Source organism: Natrix helvetica (genome assembly GCF_964273705.1).
Source record: "Natrix helvetica genome assembly, chromosome: 3".
Taxonomy (NCBI): Eukaryota; Metazoa; Chordata; class Lepidosauria; order Squamata; family Natricidae; genus Natrix; species Natrix helvetica.
This window is the reverse complement of record NC_138549.1, coordinates 97583188-97609897: the sequence shown is the minus strand read 5'-3', so window position 1 is coordinate 97609897 and position 26710 is coordinate 97583188. Positions and strand designations below refer to the sequence as shown.

Below are 26710 nucleotides of genomic sequence, written 5' to 3'. Positions count from 1 at the left end.
ACAAGCCAGGAGGGGCACGGGTCCAATAAACATGTGGTAGGTCGCAGTCGTCCACGCATTCTGTCCAAATCCTCGATGGCAACCAAGTCAAACTCCTCCCAGATCGATTCCTCAAGACTCGCCATGGACGTCTCCATTGGACCAGTGACAGGGACCCAATCCCTCCGGATTTGAGCGATTTTATCCTGCAGATATTTACCACATTCCTCTGCCCTGCCCTGTAGAGGGGCCTCCCGCGGCCTCTGAAACAAGAGGGAGCGGGGCACCCGAAACAGGGCGGCAGGGCGGTTCTCCGCGATGCAATGAGAGTGGCACAATATTGGCGTTTGGCCACTCTCAATGCCACAAGGTACGTCCTTAAATGGGCTCGTGCCTGTGTTCGATCAAATTCGGAGCGAGAGGATCTCCAACGACTCTCTAGACGTCTCTTGCGGCATTTCATCACCCTTAGCTCCTCGGTAAACCAAGGGGCCAGGGTGGATCGTTGCCGCCAGAGAGGCCGCAAAGGCGCCACCCGGTTCAAGGCCCCGGTAGTCGCATTATTCCACGCGACCACCAGGTCCTCTACCCGGGGGCGGGTCAAGGTTACAGGAGGTGGCCCAAGCTCCGTCTGGAACCTATCAGGTTCCATCAGGCGCCTGGGGCGGAACCATCTGGTACTTTCCGGTTCCGCCTCCCCGCAGCGGGAGGTAGCACCAGGGAAGTCAAGACGAAGGAGTGAGTGATCTGACCATGACAGGGGAGTGATGGTTAAGTCCCCTCCTCCCAATCACGCAGGGGATTGCAGCAGGCCTCCAGCAACAACAACATAAGCAGATTTTGTTCTGGAAAATCTTTCAAACCTTATTACTGATAAAACTTTAGCTGATTATGATAAATTTTAGTTATGCAGTTGATATTTCCAACATAGTCCAGTTTTCTATCTGGAGTATGATTTCTTTTTTCCTAATGGTAAAAAACTTGTATCCAATTTAATCCAAATCACTGTGAGCCTCATCAAAAAAGTAAAGTTATTTTTAAGCCACAACAATGCCTTTTAGCTCATATTTCTCTGCCACTGTTGCTGAATCCTATTTTGTTGTCTTATGTTATGGAATTAAAAGTGATCAGGACTAGAAGTCATTGATAAAAAATAAGACCATGAATTTCTCCAGTTCCCCCAAATTCTACTCCAATATAATCAAGAAACAAAACAAGGACTGTGTAAAGATGTCAAAAATGTGATAATTTGAGCCGGGTTATCTCAATGAGAACTTTTACTGATTTGCTCTATGACCCATTTGTTTGTATTATCCATGTATTCTCAGGAGTTGCCTCCAACACCAAAGTTCAAAAGATCAATAGTCTTCCTATATTGCTTTTTCAAAGCCCTACTTACACAGAGTATCACATGCAAACCATTGCCCATAGACTGTAGTTCAGCTCTTTGTACATATATGCATCTCATAGTACCCAAAGGGAAAAACTATTAAGTTTCGATTGTCTATGGCAGGGGTTGGCAACCTTAAACACTCAAAGAGCCACAAAGGTCCTAACCAGAAGCCCCCCGTTCAGTTCTGGAGCCGAGAGGAAGTCCGGTTTCCCCACCAGAGTCTCCTAGCACGGTGTCCTTTTTCCTCTTTCTGTCCTAACAAAAAGCCTTATCAATTGTGGAGCTGACCGGAAAACCCACCCCTTGCCATAGAGTCTTGGAGTGCCCTGCTTCCCTCCCGAAACCGGAAGCTCCTCAAAATTGTGGTGCCGATTGGCAACAGGGAGCCACAGCAGAGGGATGAAAAAGCCACATGTGACTCCAGAGCCGCAGGTTGCTGACCTCTGGTCTATGTAGATTCTCAATCATTCAGGTCATGCTTTTTCAAAAAACTAACTGGACTTTCTTGGTTTTACCTTGAAAACATTTCGCTTCTCATCCAAAAAGCTTCTTCAGTTCTAAGGTTAATTTCAGTTGCTATACTGTTGTCATTAGTTTAATCTTTATATTTAAACTGTGTTTTTTTCATTGTTACATTTGGCAGATCATTTCCATTTTCAGCTGTCAGAATAGGTCAGGGCTTCCTTTGAACATAATACAAAAATATGGTTTAGCATTCTGATGTGTTAATAAAGAAATACAATTTATTGAAGCAAACCAATTTCATAAATCACAGTTTATAGTAGACTTGATTTAGTGAGCACAGTTGAGTAAGCACACTGGGTTTGGAGTAACACATAAACTGCAGATAGTTAAAAATAGTACACATTTCCAGTAACACTGTTGAGTTAAATAGAGGAAAAGGAACTGAGATGCCTGAGATTGAGTTATGTAAAACCAAATGATAATTTCTAGAGCTACAGTATATGTGAATGCTAGTAATAAACCATGATTTTGTTTTGTGTAGGAAATTAATCCAAAATGAAAGTTTTATAATACACTGGTATAATAAAAATAATAATAACATTTGCTATAGCATCAAATACATATGTCACCATCGTGCATAAAATGTTGCAGATCTAAAGCTAAATTTTACTTTGTCATTTTGCATATTACTTGATAGGAAATAATTCTCACCTTATGACGGTTCTGTTATTGTACATTGACTACTGTGCAGAGTACAACGTTTTCATAAGTTTAATCGGTCAAGGATCTCTGAGGTCAGTCATTGAAATGCCTTCATATTATAAATAATTTTGTATATTTGTAACATTTCTATTCCTGTACGTAATCAGCCAAAATAGTGGCAGAAATTAATATATTTTCAAGTTGCATTTCAGTAGAAACCTTATTTATTGTATTGTTTAATCCATGCTAATTAGTAAGAACATGTCCTTTCAGGACACTGAATTATAAGTATAGGGTGAATCTAATCTTAACTTACTGCATTTTTCGGAGTATAAGACACCTTTTTTCCTCAAAAAAGAGGGTGAAAATCTGGGTGCACCTTATACACCGAATAGAGCATTTTTTGCCTCCTGAAACTCCGCCCTTCATCAAAATGGCCATGTATAGCTTGTAAGAGGCTTTCAGAGAGCTGCTGGGGACTGGGGAGGGCAGAAATAAGTGAAAAACGGCCCTTTCTCTCCCCCCCCCCCCCCCCCAGCAGCACTCTACAAGCCTCCTAAGGGCTATTCATTCCCTTTTTTGGGGGAAGAATGGGCCCGTATTTGCAAAAAATGGGCCATTTTTTGGGAGGTTTGCAGAGTGCAAAAACTTTTTTTTAAATTTTCCTCTTCAAAACCTTGGTGTGTCTTATACTACAAAAAATACAGTAATAATTGATGTTTCTCTATAGTTCCATAATGGTTTAACCTTGTCATACTGTCCCCATGTTTTCTTGTGAATTTTAAACTTCGTATTCATTGAAATTAATATAATTTTCCCCTCTATTACAACTCCCACTTGGAGTTCTTGAAATATATTAGATAAGCTCATAGAATGGGTATTGTTTTATCATTTTCTAGTAGTTAATTGAATATATATGGCAGAATTATTGTAGCCCCCTCAAATATGATAAGTAGATACAGGTAACAAAGACCGTATATTATTCTGTCCATATTATTGCATTTAATGTATTATCTTGGAAGTGGACAATATAATAAAACTAGGATTGAAGATACTTCGCTTATAATTCTTCTCTCCCCTGAGATTTCTCATGGACTTTCCTGTCCCCTTAGATGAGGCACAATTGGTTGGAAGAAGAGAAAGGATTTTCTTATCACAATCACTTTCAGGATGTTAATATTTTACCTTTATTTTTACTTCCTCTCCAAAGTTTTCTTTTCCACTGACTTTTCATGTTTCTTTTCTCTTTTGGTTAAGAAAGTGTTTGCCTGATTGGGTAGAAAATTATGTAAGTTTTTAATCTGCTAATGATGTTTACATATTTACATCTTCTTTATAAACTTTGAATTTAATTGAACATAAATTGTCTTGATTAACAAATGTATTGGGAAGTTTTCATGTTTTCTACAATGATAATACATGCATAATAATATGTATTAGTTGATCAGTTTCAAAATTGTTATCAGTCAGGAACGTAACTGGCAAACTGAAGAGGATGTTAAGCTAAATATTTCAAGTAGCTAATCATTCTTGAAATACAAGGAATTTAAAGCAAGGTTTTCTTCTCTCTGATTAGGACTATTACTGGATCTGAAAGCAATTCTTGTAAAATTCACTGAAAAGAGATGAGTAAGATACAAGATACACAGCACTTTGTCAATATTAATTTTATTTCAGCCAATTTCCATTGCCCTATGTTTTTATAAAACATTTTAAACCATGCAAAATAAGTCTGCATTTTTGAATTGTCATGTTGGGAAACGTTCATAATATTTTAAATAGTTGTTTTTCATTTAAACTTGGCTCCCTGCAATTTACATACAGTGTAAACATCCAGGCAGTTTTCTTGGCATAAATGCTGCCTTTCAGGATAATTTTTTTTGGACTCCCATTCTGGTGTGTGTATCCATGAACTTGCAAATGGTCTCCATCGAAGTTCTAACATGTGGGGCTCTGCTTAGCTCTCTAAATTAGGCAAGGCTGGCTACGTGCTGCCAATCTAGGTGACACAAAGTATTTACAGTTTCCTATTGGGTGATTTCCAATTAGGCTATTGAATTACTTGAACATTGCTCTTAACCAAAGCATTCCAAATGTTTTAGTTAAACAACTTTCAGTTCATGATTGGAAAACCCTTTTTCACATTTAATCATCAAACTAAAATAAACATGATAAATCAATGTCATATGTTTCAGTACAAAATACCGTTAAGCTTGTATCTTAAGATATGGATTATATCTTCGAAAGTACCATTACTTCTCGACAAGAAAATCTGATTAAAACTGCTATAAATTGATTTCTGAATTGTATCAATGCCAGGGGAATACAGGTAGTCCTCGACTTCCATCAGCCACGATGGAGCCTACCCTCTATAGTCTCGAGTCGTGAGGGTTGTAATGCTGGGTCATCATGTGACCCACCCAATTTTATGTCAATGGTCATTAAGCAAATCTGCAGTTGTTAAGAGGACGTGCTGAGCAAACCCATTGTTAGCTATGGGGAAGTAAACCCATTTTTGGAAAGGAAAAAAAAACCATTATAAATCATGTGACCAGGGAGATAGCAAGCAGCTTTAAATGCAGGCCAGTTGCCAAGTGCTGTCACATGACTGCAGAGAGCTGGGCATCCATCAAAAACTGGATTATAAATATCTTTTTTGGGTGACTCCATTGTAAGTTCAAATGGTTGTAAGTTGAGGACTACCTCTAAGCCAGGGGTCACCAACCTTTTGGACCTCAGGGACCACTAAATTCATAATTTTAAATCCCGCAAACCACTAACATTATCTGCCTCATGAACAGCTGGGTGGCCGTGGCTAGCTGATCATGTGACTGGGTGGGTGTGGCTATGTCACATCGAGGGGCACCTTGCCAGCCTCTACTCACCTCTCCCCTCCCAGCTACTCCTCGCCTGCCCGCTGGGCTCCTTAGGGACCCAATAGGAAATAGTTGTTGGAACTAAGCAGCAACCAGGAGAAAGAGTTGGCAAAACAGCTGGCTCAGTTCTTATTGCATATGGCTGAGAAGGAGGCTCAGCAGAAGCACCCCACTGAGGACTACAAGCATAGGCTTTCCAAGCAGAGGGAAAACCTGCGGGAGTGGAAGGCCAGGTACCGGTGCCTGGTGGCTCAGTGGACTGAGATGCTCAGCCAGTTCCAGTCTACGATGCTGTCCCACTGTAACAAGGCCCTCCAGCTTTTTGCCACTAGTGGCACTTCCCTCCAGCTTTCACCCAAAGCCCCGCACTGGAGGCTGAAGCAGATCCCAAGTCGGAATTTCTCTCCCCCTCCGACCCACACAAAAAGACCCTGAAGAGGGAGAATCTCTGCAGCAACACAAATGTTCATTGCATGTATCCTGCCCAGGGGCTGTAGTTTGAGGACCCCTGATTTTTTTAGTGCAATCTAAAAAAATGCAAATATTTTTTCTGTAGACCACCAAAATTTTCTCATGGACCACCAATTGGCGACCGCTGCTCTAAGCTACCTTCTTTAAATGGCAATTTAAATATGTTTGTAGGCTATGTGAGAATATTTCAGTGATTCTGCTGAAACGTCCCTGCACAAGATGCCTTTAAGAAAGGAATAGACACATTTTTGGAAGAAGCAGCAATGGGTGGCTTCAGATTATAATAGCTATGTATTTTGCAGCTATGTTCAAGGCTGATATCTGAAGGCCAGCTGCTGAAAAATTGGGTTAGTAGTCATTGCTGCATGCTTGACTAGATATATTTTTGCTCTACCATACCAGCGAATATGTTAGAAACCTGCGCTGTCTATTGCTCTACTGCACTTTGTTTTCATGTTTTAAGGATGGCGTACCTTTAAGATGGAAGATGGAGTCTATTTACAGGTGACTGCTGGTAGCTTTATTGAAATTCACTGCTATTTGAGCTGAAAAAAGGGAATTTCGTTAATGTTTGATATTGTATGTATAGAAAACTACAATGACACTTTTAAAGATAAAACATGAGGATTTATTTCTTGGGAGCCTGCTCATCTTCACCCGCATAGCACATTCCTTCCTTATTTTTTCTCTTTATCTTTCCTTGCATTTTTCTTCATTTTTTCTGATTGCTTTTTCTTCTTAGACCATTATTAAATTGGTTGATAGGATTCAGTGATAACCTGAAGTTATCTGCCTCTTCAATAATCACAATTGATGCTGATTTTCCTTCTGGGACACATTTATAGGATGGAAAACTACTCTAAATCTGAGCATCCCATCTACTAATAATTCAAAAATAATTGTTTATTATATATGAGTTTTTAACTCCTCGTTGCTATTCTAAGAGAGACTGCTCTATAAATAGATTAAATAAATAAAATGTTGCCTCCTATCTTATCATCAAGGGATGGTTGTAGAAAAGGGAATGGTTGATGAAAAAAAGTCTTCCTTGTAAAAGGATTTCATGCCTGAAAATCTTTTATCAGTCATATTCATTTCTACTTTTTTTAGATTGTTTGTTTGCATATATTCAATACTCTGCATGGGCAGAGACCAGAAAGATAGCTCTTGCTTCTTTTCCTACTTTCTGCTTTAAAAAGAGACAGGGAAAGCTTCCTGTTGTGTACAGATGGAAGAAATAAATCTTTACTTGATTTTGATGTGGCCTAATTTAAATGGAATTTTAAAGCACGATTGACAATCAGGCTACTCAGCATTCGTCTCATCCTCATCTCCATTCTTTCTGCTTCATTATATACTTATGGAAATTTCCAAAATCAAGGATTCCTGTCATTGGGGGACGGGGGAGGGAATGGCCTTTGATGATTTTGCATACTTTATTACAGGTAGTCCTCGACTTATGACACAGTTGAGCCCAACATTTGTTAAGTGAGTTTTGCCCCATTTTACAACCCATTTTGCAGTAAGTGAATCACTGCAGTTGTTAAAATAATGAAAAGGTCATTAAGTGAATCTGACTTCCCTTGTCAGAAGGTCACAAGAGGTGATCACATGACCCAGGGACACGGCAACCATCATACATAAAGTCAGTTGCCAAGCGTCTGAATTTTGATCACTTGACCATGGGGATTCTGCAATGGTTGTGTGAAAAATGGTCCCAAGTCACTTTTTCAGTGACATCATAGCTTTGAACAACCACTAAGTGAAATGTTGTAAGTCGATCAGTGATCAGTATTACAATCAGTGATCCAGATATGTTATACAGTATATGTATATGCTTAATTAGGGATACAGTATTTGAGGTATAAAGGGACACAGTGGCTCAGTGCTAAGACGCTGAACTTGTCGATCAGAAAGGTTGGCAGTTAAGCGGTTCGAATCCCTAGTGCCGGGTAACCGAGTGAGCTCCCATTACTTGTCCCATTTTCTGCCAACCTAGCAGTTCAAAAGCATGTAAAAATGCAGGTAGAAAAATAGGGACCACCTTTGGTGGGAAGGTAACAGCGTTCTGTGTGCCTTCGGCGTTTAGTAATGCCGGCCACATGACCATAGAGACCTCTTTGGACAGTGCTCGCTCTTCGACTTTGAAATGGAGATGAGCACTGCCCCCTAGAGTCTGGAATGACTGTCACATATATGTGAGGGGAACCTTTACCTTATTTGATGTTACATTTTAGACACTGCAACACAGAATTTGGCCATATTGTTAGCAAGTATTATCTAATTGGCTAATAAGTATTAGATATGTAGATAATTTACTAAGGCCATGATTTCTTCTTTGTTCTTGAGCATGTAAGATCAATCGTTATTTCTTCTCTTGTACCCACTTACATTATTCTCACTATTTGAAAACAGTTCCTTTTCCTAGGCTTGTAAATGCATTTCTAAAGACGGGCTATATTTTAATTATTCTACAGAAAGCTTTAACTATCAGGCAAACCCTTGAAAAGGAGTTAATGTGGCGGAAAACACTTTCCCTAAGCAATGCCTTTTCATTGCTCAACAATACTTTTTAGAAAAGAAAATGTTACATGGAAAGCTTTATGGAGCATGATGTTTTTTTATCACCTTGAGATAAGAGTCATGTTGTATAATCAGTAAATATTGCGGTAAGACTGTTTAAACTGCTTGAGATTAAAGGATATATTTTCAGATGTAATAATGAGCCTGTTACTAAAGCCTGCAGGAATTTGTGGAAAGTGAATAATCCTGTATCAAAATGTTGGACTTTCATTACTCTTACAATGAACAAAAAGCTCCTGGTGTATTTATTCTTAGATAATTAAATCAGTGACCAGTGGTAGAATCATATGAATTTATAGTCAAAGAAAAGACCAAAAAGAAAGTTGACTTTAGTTTTTGCATCTTTTAAAATGATGAGAATCTAGTTCCGCATTTATCTTTAAAAAAAAAAAAAGTATTAAACTTCCCTTCTTTTTATCCATAAGGTTTAATACTGTTAAAAAAAGAAATAACTTGCTAATCTGTTAATGTATGGATGGCAGACAAAGCCTTTAGATCAGTGGTAGCCAATGTGGGGCTCACATCGTACAGGGAGTCAATTTGATTTTTAATGGGGGCAATTTGAACCTTGTTTAAACCAAGTTAATGGCCTTTTAGGCTTTCTCTGCGTGAGTAAAGTAAGAATTATATGTCAGGGGGAGGCATCAGGAGTTTAGAGATGTTTAGGTGGAGCATGGCCAAAAAAAGGTTGGGAAACACTGCTTTATATAATAATTATGTTCAGAGAGTGATAGGTAAGAATTAAAGAAGAATTCTTCTTTGTGGTAGAATCAAAACTCACCAACAGAAGACTGTGTCTATTATTCACATCGGTTTGTCCCCAAATTATACTTTATCAGTATTATATACTCTCCTTCCCCCATAAAAGCTTTTGAAAGGTGCTGAACTAACAAAATACTCCATTTGATTTGCCTTTTTAACTGTATAAACAACTTTAAAGGCTATGTTTTACTTGCTTCCATTGACAAGTAGACAGAAATAAGCTACATGGCAAGCTACCTAGGAAATATCTCATTTCCATTGAATTGTAAGTTAGTAAGCACTTTTTCAGATATTATAAAGTCTAATAGGTGCTCAGTATTCATAGCTGTTGCCCTATACAGGACTTGACACTAAGTCATAGATTACTTGATCATTCAGCTTTGGTTGGCTCCTAGTTAGACTTACTGAAAGTCACCTAGACATATCTTGGCTAGAAAAGAATATCTTGTCCAAGATGAAGCAAGTTAATTGTTGCCAATAAAGGTGCAAATATGTCATGTATCCATTGTGATTTAAATTCCTTGCTTCATTTTCTCATTTATCCCTCAAATAAATTAATATTTATGGCATAGTATGTGGGAGCTTTGAAGACAAACTATTGCTCTCTCTGTGTGTGTATTTGTATTTGTATGTGTGTGTGTGTGCATATATATATATATATATATATATATATATATATATATATATATATATATATATATATATATATATATATATATATATATATGCGCATTTGTGTTACAACCCCTGGTATGCGTAAATATGGGAGGAAGGTCACTACTCCCTCTTTCTGTCCTTCGGCTCATCACAAAAGACCATGCAGGCGGAAAACCATATTTTTATTTCTAATGTTGCCTTTTTATATTTGTGTTGTATTTGTACTGATAAATAAATAAAGGGAGACTAGTATAGATCTATTTCGAGCTAATTAGCTCGCATCAGCTAGCCATACCCTTACTGGGATTTGAACCTGGGCTGTATTATATCTTAGGCAGGAGTCTTAGCCACTAAGCCACAGGCTCTCCTCCTTATCAGTTGAGCCAGGGAAATAGGTATGCATTTGTGTTACAAATGTGTTATATATATATAAACTTGCTCTGTGTGTGTGTGTGTGTGTGTTGCATTTGTGCTGATAAATAAATCAAGGGAGACTAGAATAGATCTATTTCACGCTATTTAGCTCTCATCAGCTAGCCATACCCTTACTGGGAATTGAATCTGGGCTGTATTACATATCAGGCAGTTGTATTAGCCACTAAGCCACAGGCTCTCCTCCCTTATCAGCTAAATATATATTTGTTTGTTTTCATAGATTTTCACAGGTGTAGCTGTGCTGGTCTTGTTGTATTCGGGTCTTTTCCCGTGTAAGACTGAGATTGTCTTGGGAACGTTTCAGCGAGGTCTCACTCGGCATCTTCAGGCTGGGTTTTGGGCTTAAAGTGTGATCAGAGCTGCCGTCTTTCTATAAATCTTGTGGGTGGGGTATGGAGTGCTGGCTTTGTTTCAGTAAGTGGAGTGATTGGTTGTATGGCTGTATCATGATTGGTAGATTGGTGCTGATTGGTGCTGGCTGTGTGTCCGTTGTTGCTTTGTGTTGTAACGGCCTGGGTGGTGGATGGGGCTCGTTTGTTGACTAGGGCTGGTTTCCAGATGTTTGGTAGGCGGGAAGTATCGTCACGTTTATTCATGTGGTGGGAGTGTTTCTCTATTTCGATAGCTTCCATAATTATTCTCTTGTTGAAGTGTTCTGTTTTGGAGATTAACCTGCTTCCTTTTCCAGCATCTTAAAGCTACAGGACATGAAATTAATTTTGAAGGAACCAGGTTAACAGCATGAATAAATGTGACGATACCAGGGGTTGTGACATTGTATGTATGTATGTATACACACACACACACACAAACACACACATACATACATATATATATATATATATATATATATATATATATATATATATATATATATATGCACATATACATACTACACACACACTACACACACACACACACATATGCACATATACATACTACACACACACTACACACACACACATATATTTGTGTTGTATTTTGTGCTGATAAATAAATAAAGGGAGACTAGTATAGATCTATTTCAAGCTATTTAGCTCTCATCAGCTAGCCATACCCTTACTGGGATTAGAACCTGGGCTGTATTACATATTAGGCAGATGTATTGGCCACTAAGCCACAGACTCTCCTCCTTATCAGCTGAGCCAGGGAAATAGGTATGTATTTGTGTTAGAACCCCTGGTATGCCCAAATATGGGAGGGAGCTCACTACTCCCCCTTTCTGTCCTTCGGCTCATTACAGAAGACCATCCAGGCAGAAAACCATATTTTTATTTTTAATGTTGCCTTTGCTATGTTTGTGTTGTATTTGTGCTGATAAATAAATAAAGGGCGACTAGTATAGATCTATTTCAAGCTATTTAGCTCTCATCAGCTAGCCATACCCTTACTGGGATTAGAACCTGGGCTGTATTACATATTAGGCAGATGTATTAGCCACTAAACCACAGGCTCTCCTCCTTATCAGCTGAGCCAGGGAAATAGGTATGTATTTGTGTTACAACCCCTGGTATGCCTATATATATATATATGCCTACCAGCTCTAGCCTGAGAATCCCTGGCTTCCCACAACCCTGGTTGTGTCCTGAACCCTTGAGACCATCTCTAGATGCCAGTCGATGTCTTATTTGTATAGCCACTTAGATGACCTGCCATGGCATAGGAGTGGAAGAGAATGGAGCCTCAATGTTTGCTCACATTTCCAGCCTTATTATCTCAGAGAATATTATTTAGGTACAGTATTCAGATAAAATTACAATTCAAAACACGATGGTTGATTATTTTTTTCAGACTAGCATACAGGTTAGATCTTCGTGGGGTAGCAACAGGGCTGCATATCACGAGAAGCAGGGCCAGGACCATGAAAGGGGTGTGGCAGAATCAAGACAAAAATGAAAATTGTTTTAATTTAACTGTATATTTAATTAAAACTAAAATTAATCGATATGACTATTCACCAAATGATCTCTGCTGCTGCATAAAAAATGTACAGCATGTTGAAAATACACAGGCATGGAAGTGATGTATTTGCAACTTTTGGGGCTGAAAAAGCATAGTACTTGATCATGTATGTATGTAATAGGTTTGATATCTTTTATTCATAGTGGAGCTAAAACCTTTAAACAGTGGGAGAAAAGAAGCACATGAAGCTGTTTTATAGCTGGCACAATTCTTCTATTTCAAGCTCCATTTCTTGCTCAGCAAGATGACTTCCACCTGCTAGGTGACCTGTGGGGGATAACTTCTTAGCAAGGAGAACCCATGTTGAAAAAAGGTCCATGCAGATGTTATCTTATTCATGCTGAGTGCTTAAGGCTGTTGGAGAAAAGAACACATGGGTTTGCAGGAACTTTTAAAATGTCATCTTTATCCTAGTTACATTCTAAAAGGTAATGGTTCCTCTCGCACATATGTGCTAGTCGTTCCTGACTCTAGGGGGCGGTACTCATCTCTGTTTCAAAGCCGAAGAGCCAGCACTGCCTGAAGAGGTCTCTGTGGTCATGTGACCGGCATGACTAGATGCCAAAGGTGCACAGAACATTTATCTTCCCACCAAAGGTGGTTGCAATTTTTCTACTTGCATTTTTACATGCTTTAGAACTACTAGGTTGGTAGAAGCTAGGACAAGTAACAGGAGCTCATTCCGTTACACAGTGCTTGGGATTCGAACTGCTGACCTTTCTGATTGACAAGCTCAGTGTCTTAGCCACTGAGCCACCACTTCCCTAGTTCTACATTCCTTTTCTGCAAACAAGAAAAGGAAGGCCCATTTAGCTAACTAATTCCCTTGTTAATTGGTCTGGCTGGAGCTGCAAAGGATTTCAATAGGATAGAGGCTTCCAGGATAGAGGCTGTTTTTCTAGAAGAAGAGCTTTAGGAGGGAATTTAGGATTCCTTTTTGGGGAGTATGGTATTGTCACAGCAGCCTCCATCAGTAACCAATAAAGAAATCACTTAACTCCATGTTTTCAGAATTAAGAGTACTTTTACTGATTATGAAAAGATAGCAGCTAAGCAAAGCAAGATCTGAGGCAAAAGCGTGCGTAATCATAGATATCAATATATAACCCCCTCCCCCTGGTAACCCCATCCCTTGTCAAATCTGTAAATCCCTCAGGTATCATCTTCAAAAAACATCATCAGGTTGGTATGCAGGACAGTTGGCCTTGGCGGGCTCATCCACTATCTCCAACATGCGCAGTAGATGGTGAGAACAAAACTCCCATTCTCCCCCCCCCCCAATTTCAATGGCAGCCGAAAGCAGTTGCAAAACAGAGGCTGACAGGTATTAATATGCTCCTAGTGCAGTGGGTCTCAACCTGTGGGTCAGGACACCTTTGGGGGTTGAACGACCCTTTCACAGGGGTCACCTAAGACCATCGAAACACATATTTTCGACGATCTTAGGAACCGAGACACCAATTTTATGGTTGGGGGTCACCACAACATGAGGAACTGTATTAAAGGGTTGCGGCATTGGGAAGGTTGAGAACCACTGACCTAGTGCAATGATAAGCACAAAGATCTACATTTTCACTGAGACAGAGCTCAATAAGAACATTTTCAATTATATTATAATGCTGCCATAACAAAAAACATTGATTGCTTAATTTGGAAGGAAAAATAGAAATTTGCCAAACTGATGATTATTTAATCTCTGCTGCCTGCCCACTTTAGTCCCTGTACTAGAGCAACAGTCTGGAATCTGCTGGCATAAAATACCTTCTGTTGCCTTTGGCTAGGAATTAAATGAAAACGTTGGCTTTTTGGAATATCTTTTGCTTCCTCTGGTCTACTTGCATCATTTCTCTGATCATTTATGTATGGAAGCCTATTGCTTAACAACACAAAATAATAACTCAGAGACCAAAAGCGATGTTGTTTCTTGTCAATAGAAGTCTCAATAAAAAGGAAAGATTTTCCCTGGTCCAGAGTACTTTCATGAACAATCCATTTCAGATTCATGACTAAAGAAAATTATGTAGGGTGGCATAGCTGCAAAGAAACTTGCTCAACCATCACAAACAGTCCTTCCCAAAAAGGATATAAAGCACAGGAACAGTTCACTCAAAAAAGGGAATATTTTGCTTGCTTTTTGGGAAGGAGGAGCAGTTAGTGACTTTATGTCATTCTGAACATACTTAAAGAAATTGTTTACCAATCCAATTAAAGACATAAGAGGAGATGTGTCTTGCAACTTGGTGTACATTCTGAACAGTGGTGGGATTCAAAATTTTTACTACTGGTTCTGTGGGCATGGCTTGGTGGACATGACATGACATGGCTTGTTAGGTGTTGCTTGTTGGGTGTGGCAGGGGAAGCATACTGTAAAATCTCCATTCCCACACCTCCTCACTCCAGGGGAAGATTACTGCAAAATCCCCATTCCCTCCTGATCAGTTGGGACTCGGGAGGCAGAAAATAGATGGGGGCAGAGCTAGTCAGAGGTGGTATTTACCGGTTCTCCAAACTACTCAAAATTTCCACGACCGGTTCTCCAGAACTGGTCAGAACCTGCTGAACACCACCTCTGATTCTGAAGTTGTAAGCATTCCTGTGGTTATAATTTTGCACCTGACAAATGGGTAATTTCATCAGCCAATTTTCTATTCATACATTGGGAAAAAGTCTGTTGTTTTGAGAGTTAGTTCTCATACAGGCAAAGAAAGACTATTTGATAAAAAGTTCATCTATTACATAAAACAAGGGACAGATTGAAGTAGAGCCTCAAATATTTATTTTCTTCCAGTGTAGACAAAATGAAGTCAAGTAAAAAGATGGACCACACCGTTCTTCTATTTCTTTGTTTCAAGATGATATGGTATTTCCTCTTTCCAGTAGGTGGCCTTTATTGTTCCTTCGTAGTCGCCAATTTGTCGAATCTTGTCGGTAGTCAAACCAAAAGTTGAAAATCCATACTCAAATTGTCCTAATCTTCCCCCCTTTTTTTTAGTTTTAGGTTTTTCCAGTTCCAAATTAACGAAGTTCTCTTTGAGCTTAGAATTCTATCACCGATAGCTTTCCCCTCCTTTCTTTCCACCCTCGGTATTTCCAGTGATGTTTAGCTGCTAACTTAACTCCGGGAAATTTTTAAGCACCATAATTTGTTTTCTTAATCTTACATCGGCCAATCTTCCTCCAAATCTAATACTCCGAGAAGAGGAGAGTTTTTCATTGCACAGGAATGGCGGGAGAAAATGGCTAAAGAGGATACAACAGTGAAATCTATCAATCTATGTCTTATTGTCAAAGAAACACACATGCTAGAATTACTTCTTTTTAAAAAAATTTTTATTGTTTTAAATAAACAAAAACACAAAAAAAGAATCATCCTTCATTACATCCTGTCGAAAGCGTGGCGATTGGTTACAAACAGTTTTCGTGCGTTTCTATCATAATTGTTACATATATTTCCTTCCCATTGAATAGTACATTTTCAATCAAAAATCTTCATGTATTTTACTGTCAATATACCACCATTCTCATTTAGCTAAAATTATCTAAATGTGCTTTTATCTGATATCATTTGCATTCAAAAACACAACCACCCACTGGCATTCATTGGCAATCTCAACAAACCTCCTGTAACATTATATCTTATAACATATTCTAAAAGAAAAAATAAATTAATAAAATATCTAAGCCTTTCCCCTCCCTCCCCCCCCCCAATTCACCATTTAAAGCTTTTATACAATCGCTTTTACCAATGGCAACACTTATAAATATCATTAAACATTATCTGTTAACATTTCTTTAGTTATTATTGTAACTAATTAAGAATTACTTATTATGTATATCATATCTCCTCTAATATGGCCCAAGAAGACTTACATTTTTATGCATAATAAACAAGGATTTGTTAATAAGTTTTATAAGTCATTTTCCCAGGTCCCAATTTGCAATTTATATCCAGATGGCTTTTACTAATCAAAATCATTATTTCATTACTATTATCATTATTATTATTATAGGTAAGTATATTACTATTATAGGTAAGTATATTACTAAAGTATATTAGTATAGGCTTTTACTAATCAAAATCATTATTTCATTACTATTATCATTATTATTATAGGTAACTAAGGATTATTTACTGTTTATGTCACCTCTCCTCTCGTTAGACCCAAGAAAAATTTACTTCTTTATAACAAAATTTAAACAAAAGTTTATTGTTAACATTCATAAAAAAAAAATTCCCCAGGTCCCAATTTGCTATTTATATCCAAGTTGTTTTAACTGATTAGAGTTATTATTTCATTGTTATTGTCATAATGGATTACTTTTTAATGAATAAACATTTAAAAGCAATCTAAAAAATATAAAGGTTTTTACCTATTAATCACCAAAAATTAATTAAATTTTTTATCATCAACATTCATTATCAACCTGTATCTTTCCAGTAAAAAAAGAATATTGTCTCTAAAGAATATTGTCTCTTTTGCCAGTTGTTGGGTCAATATTCTTATTAATTCCTTTATAAGGTTCTTATAAACTTCTCTCCACACTTTTTTGTTTGAAAGGTCTCTCCAAAAACCTTGTTGCCCTTGAACTGGTATTAAAATTAGCATGTCTTTGATTAAACATATTTCTGAAACAGTTTCTTTTCTTAGTTCCATCATCATCACTTTTTCCCCCCTCCGTATCTTGAAGAAAGGAATAGAGCTCCTGCGTATCAAATTCACTTTTCCATATTCCTTTCTTTCCATTTTCACCTAGGTTTGCTACATCATTAAATTCATCTGTTATCTTATCCTTATCTTCTTCATCTTCCTTCATTTCTTTATTTTTTGGGACTCCAATTCCATCATCCTTTATTATTGTAGGAGATAGTAGTCTATCCAACTTCTTATCAAATCTCTCAGATCTTTCTGATAACTTTTGAATTTCAATCAACAAATCTTGAAGACTCCGTGTTCCCTCATCTGAAGATTGATACATGTTTCCAAATGAAAAAAAAGTAAGGAGGGGGAAAAAAGAATTTCCTTCCCTTGCCAAGAGTGTTTTTTAAAAAAGGCACCTGTAAAAACAACCGTACCCTTGGCTTCTTATCAAATTGCACAGATAAGCTCCAAAGCGGCAAAGCTCTCCGTTACAGCGTCAGTGAAATTGGAGACAGAGAGAGCAAATGATACATTGTTTCAAAGAGGAAAAAAACCAAGTTCTAACTTCCGAATGGCAGATTCAATTCTTCTTCTATTTATCTCAAGCTTATGGAAAACAATAATCTTTCAAAGTCTTTAATGAAAATTAATGAGAAGTAGTAAGAAGAATTATTAGAATAAAAAAGGTTTTAGTTCCAGCCAACAGATAAGGCAGCAGAAAATAGGAGAAAAAAAAACAGTTCGTTCACTTAACGAAGAGAAACAAAAAGTGTTACAGTCACTTCAATCCACAAAACATTGTTAACAGGAAAAAATAAAAAATAAAAACTTTCCAAGGCAGTCCAATGAAGATAAATTCCTCCGCTTTATTCTTTGCTTAAAGGACTAATTTATATTTTTTTAAAAAAATCCCTTTGGGCAATCATTCGCAAAAAAAAAAGCCTCACCAGATGGACTCACTTTCAGCTGCCTTCTTTCCAGAGCCGTCTCCGACTTTGTCAGCACGGGGCTGTCTGTTTATCGCCAGCTTGGAGCACTTCCCTTGGGTCAATCAGGGACTTTGCGATGTCCCTGAGACCAGCAAGGCTTTGTCTCCCTGTTCACCGTCTCTTCGGGACGGCTTAGGTCCGTTTGAACCGTGTGGCGATAAAAGTACCAACGGCGGTCTCGGATAGTCGAGACCGCACGTTGTCACGTCGCGACGTTGGCTCTTCTCCCCGCTAGAATTATTTCATAATGATTTCAGAGTTTTTTTAACAATACATGACTTAATTGCATATCAGGAAAAACCTTACTTACCAAATAGTAGTCTATATCTGAGGTACTTGCTATCTGAGGTAGTTATTATTAATAATAATTAGATTATATAAAAACGAATTCTATGAATTCAATGGGAGCTGGAAAGCATACAAAAATGTTCAAGGGAAGCAGGATGGTTGAACTGTAGACCTTATTTTTAACAGAATCATACCAGTTATGTTGGTGACCTTGGAAGTCAAGAATGACTGTTCCAGTCTCTCTAATTGGCATAGTGTTTGAGGAAGTGAAGGAATAGGAGAGGCAGAACTGACAATGGGTTTTGGGAGAAAAGCATTTAGTGTGAGTTTGCAATCCTTCTCAAGCGTTTTAATGCTGCCTAGATATTGGATGGACGTGATCAATTTTGGGATTTTAAAAATAAAAGTTACATCTTGTTGAATTGGAAAGAAAACTCTTTAAAGTTCCACATATATGCACTGAAAATAGGTATACTATTGTTGAATAAAGAACGGATTGGGAAAGATTATTTTGGATAAAAATGTCTTATGTGTTTCTTTCAACTCACAGTAAAGGAGCCTGCTGATGCTTTTTTTAAAAAAACAAAAAATATACAATTTTGCCTTTCCAAGCTATTATACCTTTACCTGTCAGAGAGATGGGGGGGAGGGAGGGAGAGGGGGGACTGTTTTAAGAATCCTAGTTCACAAAGGCATGAACATTTCAATACATAAGGATAATATTCTTGCTTGTTTAGGAAGGTTTATTTGAAAAGGATGAGAGAACTGGATCTATGAAACTATTCAAGATGTTAGATTGTTCTGCCTGGTTGGACAATTTTACTTTTATGTCAAATTGCCTCAGTAATAATTGGTGCCCCTATAGTGGAATTTTCATTGCGTTATAATTTAAGATCACATATGGGAAGGTGCGTTTGACCTTTCAAAAGTGATACCATAAAAACACTACATTCTTAGTGTTAGGAAAACATGTAAAATGTATGAAGAGAGGCCAATGCATCTCTTACTTTCTGCTTCATAAGGCAAAACCAGGCATCATTACTAATTTATATCTTGGTACACTTTATCTTAAAAAATACTTTCATACATATATGTCTCTCCTGCAAAGTTAAATGGTATGTCATTATGCTGACTCCAGCTTTTTTTTCCCAGTTAAATCCCTAAGAGGCACATGAGATTAATATATGGAGACACGCTAACTGTGTGTCTAATGACACATAGATAATTTTTCTGCCACAGGAAATCATGGCAGCTAATTTCATACAGTATTAAGAGCTGTCTGTCATACGCTGAAAATGCTCAGTATTTTAACAAGACTAAACTTTTAATGCTGAATGTGCAAGAGTAAGACTTTGCATAGTAAGTGCTCCCAAACAAAAACACCAGTAGCATAAGAAATTGAAATTGCAAAGATGCAAATCTTGACTTACAATCTGCTATTAAAAATAATTGATTGGTCTTCACTGTGTAGGTTTCTAGAAATATACATAGTGGCAATACTCTACTTTCTTGAATGTAGTAATTAATCTTCATTGACTTACTATGGTTCTCTGAAATGTTTTCATCAAAATACAACAAAGAGACATGCTTACTTAGTCTGTGAACTGGACAGGGGAGCTACGAATATTTCTCATAATCTCAATTTGGGCCTGAAAAGAATTTCATTAAAAGTCATTCCTCATTCTATCAAACCAGAAAATGATACCAAATTTGCCTCTACCATGGCTTGAGTTATTTTGATCGCTAAAAATAATAGTATCTTTTCCATTCACCAAACTTATTTTTCTTAGTAAAGATGTTAACATGTAACTGCCTGGGCAAACAACTGCACCACAGGTGCGTTCCTACTGGTACAGTACAGTTTGGCCGAATAGGTAGTAACTCTGGCGGACATGTGACCATACTGGTTCTATCGATGGCACCATAGGTACCACCATCTTGTTTTTTGCTTCTGCGCAGGAGCATTTTTAGTACTGCGCATGCGCCCTGCCCAGTCTCTGCTCTGCAGCTTGCCTGATCTGTCTGCTAGGTAAACCTGCGAGTTGCGGCTTAACTAGCTGTCTCTGCCCCCTTCCCCACGGCCCACAACCCTGCCATGCTTCCCTGCCTTCCACACGGCCTTTCCGGCGTCCCCATGGCCAGCTTGCGAAGGAAGGCAAGTGGAAGGCTGTGTGAAAGGCAGGGAAGCATGGAGGCTACTTGCTCCCTTCCCCGCAGCCCTGCCATCCTTCCCTGCCTTCCACACAGCCTTCTTGGCAGTCCACCATGCCTGCTTGCCTTCCAAGGCCAGCGTCCGGCCCGGCCCAGCGACCCTTGGTAGAAACACAGATGCTGTGCTGGGGCTGAGAGAGGCAGCGATACTCTGGGAGGGCCAGGGGACATCCTGGGCAGCTGCACATGTCCCTGCCCCATTCTGCAAAGGCAGGGCCCCCACTGCAAGATGATCCAAAGAGGGGAGGGGAATGCTGCAGAAAAGTCTGCCGTCCACCTGAACCCGTGTGTCTCTGGAAGCTCCGGACCTTGCGGCTTTTTCGGAGTTTTCTTTTTAAAAAAGCCTCTCCAGACAAGCTTGAAAACCTCCAAGGTTGCGTTGGGAGGGGAAAGACGGGCAGCATTAACCCCCCTCCCTAGGCGCGTTATTAATTGTCTTTACTGTGCAAGCCGGGAATTGCTGCAGGCTCCAAGGCTGCAGGTGCCTGGGGAGGCGGGGGGGGGGATTCTGCCAGTCTGCCTGCCCTTTCCAGGAGCAACCTCGGAGGTTTTTAAGCTCGTCTGGAGTGGCGTTGTTTTTTAAGAAACCTTCAAAAAGCCGCAACATCCAGAGCTGCCAGTCTCCAGTAAGATGCGCATCTTGTGGCCCGCCCCATCCCCTGCACCACATGCCACCCCCAAATTGCATGCCACTGCAAGTGTCTCTCAGCTGTTGTGTACAGGGAAAAACCTTGTACAGTAAAGAAATATTCCCAAATTTGAGAAGCTGTTAATTGCCTCAGACTCACGAGGTTTTCTTTACTGTGCAAGGTTTTTCCCCTGCACACAACGGCTGAGAGATGCTCACAGTGGCTGCTATTTGGACCATCCCCCAACCCAAGGCAAGGCCCATCAACCACAGTTAGACTCAATTAGACTCTTGATTTAAGAAAACCCCAAAAAAGCCGCAAGATCTGAAGTGACGAGTGGGCGGTCTTTTTTTTGGGTGGGGAAATCCCCAGAGCACTTTTAGTTTGCTACCTGGCTCCCCTTCCCTCAGTCTCTGCATCGCTGCCTGCCAGGAACTCGACTTGGCGCAAAGTGGACTGCGGAGGATGCCATAAACCAGTTTGATCAGGTTGGCATGCTGCTCCAAGAAGGCCAGCACCCTAAAGAGGTGTGCATGGGGCTCTGCTGTCTGCAAAGCGCGGCACGAGGGCAGAAGCCCCTGAAACCAGCGGAGCAATGGAGATCCAGCAGCAGCAGCGCCCGACCACCTGGGATCAGGGTGCGCGCGAGGGTCCCATGGCAGGGCTGATCCCAGGTGGTCCTGATCAACCTGGCTTATGGCACCCTCCACAGCCTGCTCTGCACAGAGTTGAGTTGCTGGTGGCTAGCGATGCAGAGACTGAGCGAAGGGGGGCCAAGTAACAACCTTGTTCTCTGCTTGTGGGCCAGAAAGAGAAGCTGCCTGTAAGGGAGCCCACGGAACAAAATAAAGGTGCTCTGGGGATTCCCCCCCCCCCCCAAAAAAAGACAGAGAAGAGCCCCGGCCTGACACACACACACACCCTCAAAACATTTCGCCATCACTTGGGTGAGTGTGGGTTGGTGGGGTGGGTGTCATGTGACTGGTTGTGCGTGAGTGATGCCAAGTTGGCCACGCCCATTCAGTCACATGCCCCCATCTAGCCATGCCCACCAAACCAGTAGTAAAAAATTGTTAAACCCACCCTTAACTGCACATTACAGCAAGTACTTAGATTCTTTTAAATAAGGATTTGTTTTACTTTGCTTCAGCCTGTAAATTGTGCTTGTGTGTGTGTGTGTATGTATGTAATTTTGATGAATATAATATTCACATATTAATATATGTGTTAAAGGTAATACTAATGTGATATATATTAAAGAATTATTTACATCCAATAATACTTTCCACAAAATGTAAGTAATACAGAAAACTAAATGTTCTAAAAATTTGTTTCATGTATGAATGGTTATTGTCACCCCTCCAAAATAAACCAAACTTGGAAATCTAAGACACACAAACTAGCACTACTTTTATTATAAGGTAGTAAAATATTGCATGTCTGAATGTGCTTCTCCCTCCTCCTCTTTTATGTGCAAGGGAACTAGGATGATCATGTCTGAGATGTTTTTTTTCAAACTACACTTCTGCCCATTGGCTTGATGACATCTCTTTCTACTCTACTTCAAAGTTACTCCTTCTGCCCATTACAGCTATTAAAAAAGCATTCCATAACTTCATTTCACTTAAACGCTTAAAGTAATTGTTCTTCTATGTTCTGTGTTGGTCAGATCACATTCAGAATACTGCATTCAGATCTAGGCACTGCATTTTAGGCCACCAACAAGATTGTATGTTATAAATCCAAATGAGAACAACCAAATAATGAGCCTGGCCTAGAAGGAAAAAAAATACAAGAAATATTTGTAAGAATTGGATATTATAGCTGGAGAAAATCAGATTTGCCTTAAAGATCTGAAAAGCTGTCACATAGAAGACAGGAAAGAATTCTTTGGGGTTCTAAATGATGGAAAGAAAAAGAATTGATTTCGGCTACAAAAAAATAGATATTTGTTGAACATAGAAAACATAAAAATGTCCCTTGCAATGAGAGCTCAACAATTAGATTACACCAGGAGGTGGTGGACTGTCTTGTATGAGAGGCTATAATAATGAACTCTGCTCTAGGTAGAGGCTTGGCTTACGTAAGTCCCTTTCAATCTTTATTGTATGTTCCATTATTCTTTAAATACTTCCAGTTTCCATGACCCATGTTACTAAAACAAAGTGAAGTTAAGTCCAGAACACAATAGGAGCACAGTAGCGCTCTTTTCTGTGGGGCACAAGAACATTTCTCCCTTAAGATTGAATGCTTACTTGACATTCTAGTTTCTGCTATAAAATCTGACATCATAGTTGACAAAGCTATTAGAGTTTTATGGATATCTCTTACTGTAAGGCACATGGACTTAATAACTCAAATGTTTTTTTTTAAGTTTTTGACATTTCTTAGGTCTATACTGCTGTCACTTTATGGTAGACATATTAAACAGAGTTTAGCATTCTGAGAATTAAGAAAATATTCCATGTTTTTATAATCCCTCCATAAACATGTATAAATGTTTATATATGTATACACATTTGGGTCTCTCTCTCTCTCTCTCTCTCTCTCTCTCTCTCTCTCTCTCTCTCTCTCTCTCCATGTGTGTGTGTAAATATAAATATATATAAATCATCTATATCTCATCTATCTCCCTACCTACTATCCCAAATGCAATTATACACACAAAAACTACTCAGCTCAATTCTGATACTAAAAATGCTGAGCATGTACTGGGAAGTACTCTTTTTTAATTCTTAGTATGTTTCTTTCGTACAAACACACACTTTTTGTCTATTGGATCTTGGAGTTTTAAAAAAAGGTAATATCAGAATTGATTCTGCTTAATCTAAGTCTACATGACAGCTCCGCTGAGAGTAAAGGAAGTTAAATCAGTGAGGGCAACACATTGGTTCCTTTAAAAAGTTGCTGAAAGATGAAGATGCTTTTGTCATTGATCTTTTTTTAATGCAATGCTTGCTTTTCATTCAACCCTTCATGTATGTAAACCGTAAAACTCCAATGTTTTGGGGCTCTGAGCTTTTAATACTGAAAAAAGTTTGTAAACTATTGCCTTAATATTAGTAGAAGATTATTCAGGGAAGTATTTTGGTTGAAGACATAAGTATACAAACAAACAAGTAGAAGTAGTGTCACGAAATTACTAGCATTAGTTATAAGTGGTCAGATAATGTATTATCACAACAAGCCAACACTTTTTAAGAAAGGCAAAATACTCAAAATATCATCTTTTATTTCAACAAAATACCCACTTCAAAGCAAAGAAAAGCAAACCAGATTTCCAAATCATATCTAAGCAATTTTTTAAAAAAATGTCCTACAACTTATGTTTGCAACATAGGCACTCCTTGACTTACGACCACAATTCAGCCCAAAATTTATGTTGCTAAATGAGACATTTGTTAAGTGATTTTTGGCCCATTGTACAACCTTTCTTGCACAAGTTGCACAACTGTAACTCAACAATTGCCAAGCATCTGAATTTTTATCACTCGATAATGGAGATGCTGCAACAGTTTAAGTGTGAAAACCAGTCATAAACCATTTTTCAGTGCCATTGTAACTTTGAACAGTCACTAAATGAATTGATGTAAGTTGAGGACTATTTATATAGGACATTTCAGAAAAATAGGAATGTAAATTGCTAATGCCAAGACCCAACCTCATCAGGGGTGAAATCAACTTACCTTTGCTACCAGTTCGCAAATGTGAGCGTGCCTCACATACACCTCCGTGCATGCACAGGACCTTCCACGCATGCACAGAGTGTCAAAAATGGGATGTGATGATGGCCGGGCAGGTAGGTGGAGCCTGCTACCGAGCGCACTGTAAAGATAAGTGGGGGGGGAATCTGTTATGCCACTCCATTTACATTATATAGAAAGCAGGAAATCCGACAATTCTAGCTAACATAAATTGAGTGTCACAGCTGATTAACTACTGATTCAGGCGAACCAGTCCCAACCGATAGCATTTGACCCCTGAACCTCACCCTTTAGTTTGTATATTACCAAATGAAACCAACAAAATCTCCCTGACAGGTTTATACAATTTCCAAATGTTTCCCTTCTTCTGGCTTACCAACATCATCCCTAATCATCATTTTACAGACATCCATTCAAAGTATACATTTTTAAAACATATGCAATCAGACTTCAGATATTATGAAATCCAGTGGGTCTATTCTCCCTGCCTCATGCCTCAAAGTTTAGTCATTCAGCCACCCAGTTTGTCTCCTTTCTTGTCTTCTCACCATCCCTTCTCTTTCATTCCCCTGTGATAACCTATCTGACAACTCTATTCCAAGCAGCTTCCACTTCTTGCCTCTTCTCATTCCTTTCTGTGCTGGGAATGTGAGTGTGGCTAGGAAATAGATCTTCAATTCTCCTGCAAACCTTCTGAAATTATGTATTTACTTTCTCTCCTCTCTCCTTGCTTTACTTGAGCTGGTTCTCCAGAGAAAAGAAAGTGAAATGGAATAGAATAAATTCATTGAGAAAAGAGATAACGGCACTCCACAGATTATTTTTGCAGATACCAAGTTTTATTTAGAAGTAAAAATAAACAGCCTTGCTGAAATTCAACGCCTGTCGCCGTGGTTAAGTGATTTTATAAGTAGGGAATGGGGATCGGATTGCCATGTTTCACAGTTTCAAAAACTTTTGAAATTTATTGCAGCCAATTTGGCCAAATGGTTAAGGCACTGGGCTAGAAACCAGATGCCGTGAGTTTAAATCCCCTCCTTAGTCATGCAAACCAGAAACTGTTCTCTCATACTTCCCTAGCTAAAGAAAAATACAATAATTTGCCAGGCTTCATAGATTTCTGAGATATCGTGATAGATGAAGAGAACTAACTTTTCATAATGACATTGGGTTTAGTTTGTTCTTTTTCTACCATTATCTTGGCAGTATTCCCCCCCTCCCCCAATTTTGGACAATTTGAATTTGTGTTGAGATTTATATCTGGATGTATATTAAGACATTTATTTCTCTGCAGCCTTTGAAAATGCATTGCACCAGTTGTGCTCTAGTCACAAGCTCTGGACACCTGTTGCGAAGCCATCAAGGGAAGAAGATCGATCAGACAGAGTGTGTGATACGAATGAATGACGCACCTACACGGGGATTTGGAAAAGATGTTGGAAACAAGACAACCTTGCGAGTTATAGCTCATTCAAGTATCCAGAGGATTTTGCAAAATCGCAATGAACTATTAAATATGAGTCACGGAACTGTATTTATCTTCTGGGGCCCAAGTATGTACATGAGAAGAGATGGAAAAGGATTAATTTATAATAATTTGCAACTGATGAATCAAATACTACCTCAGTTAAAAGTGTATATGATATCTCGACACAAAATGCTTCATTTTGATGACCTCTTCAAGCAGGAAACTGGGAAAGACAGGTATGAAAACAATTCTACAACAGTAGGTAATGAAAATATTCCTGTAATTGGTAGATAATTATTTGAAGCATATGCCCTCAATTTGAATCACTTTATAGCATTAGGAGGAGAGCAGTATTGGTCTGTGGTGGCAAAACAATCAGAAAGCTGATAGCACTTTTCCCAGCTAACACATTTTATTAAGGGCTGCTAAGTCTCCTTTTCTTAATATTGATGTGTAGTTTGAGTGGTTCCTTTTTAGAAGTATAATTAAAGACTTT

General features: G+C 38.9%; 1 protein-coding gene across 1 annotated transcript in view; it reads left to right on the top strand.

Annotated features, from left to right (window-relative positions):
* The window catches only part of ST6GALNAC5 (ST6 N-acetylgalactosaminide alpha-2,6-sialyltransferase 5), a 96588-nt gene that overhangs the window by 50098 nt on the left and 19780 nt on the right, over positions 1–26710 (top strand). Inside the window, exon 3 of the mRNA XM_081949014.1 lies at positions 26041–26450. Within this exon, the coding sequence (XP_081805140.1) occupies positions 26041–26450 (410 nt within the window). The remainder of the gene's footprint in view (positions 1–26040; positions 26451–26710) is intronic.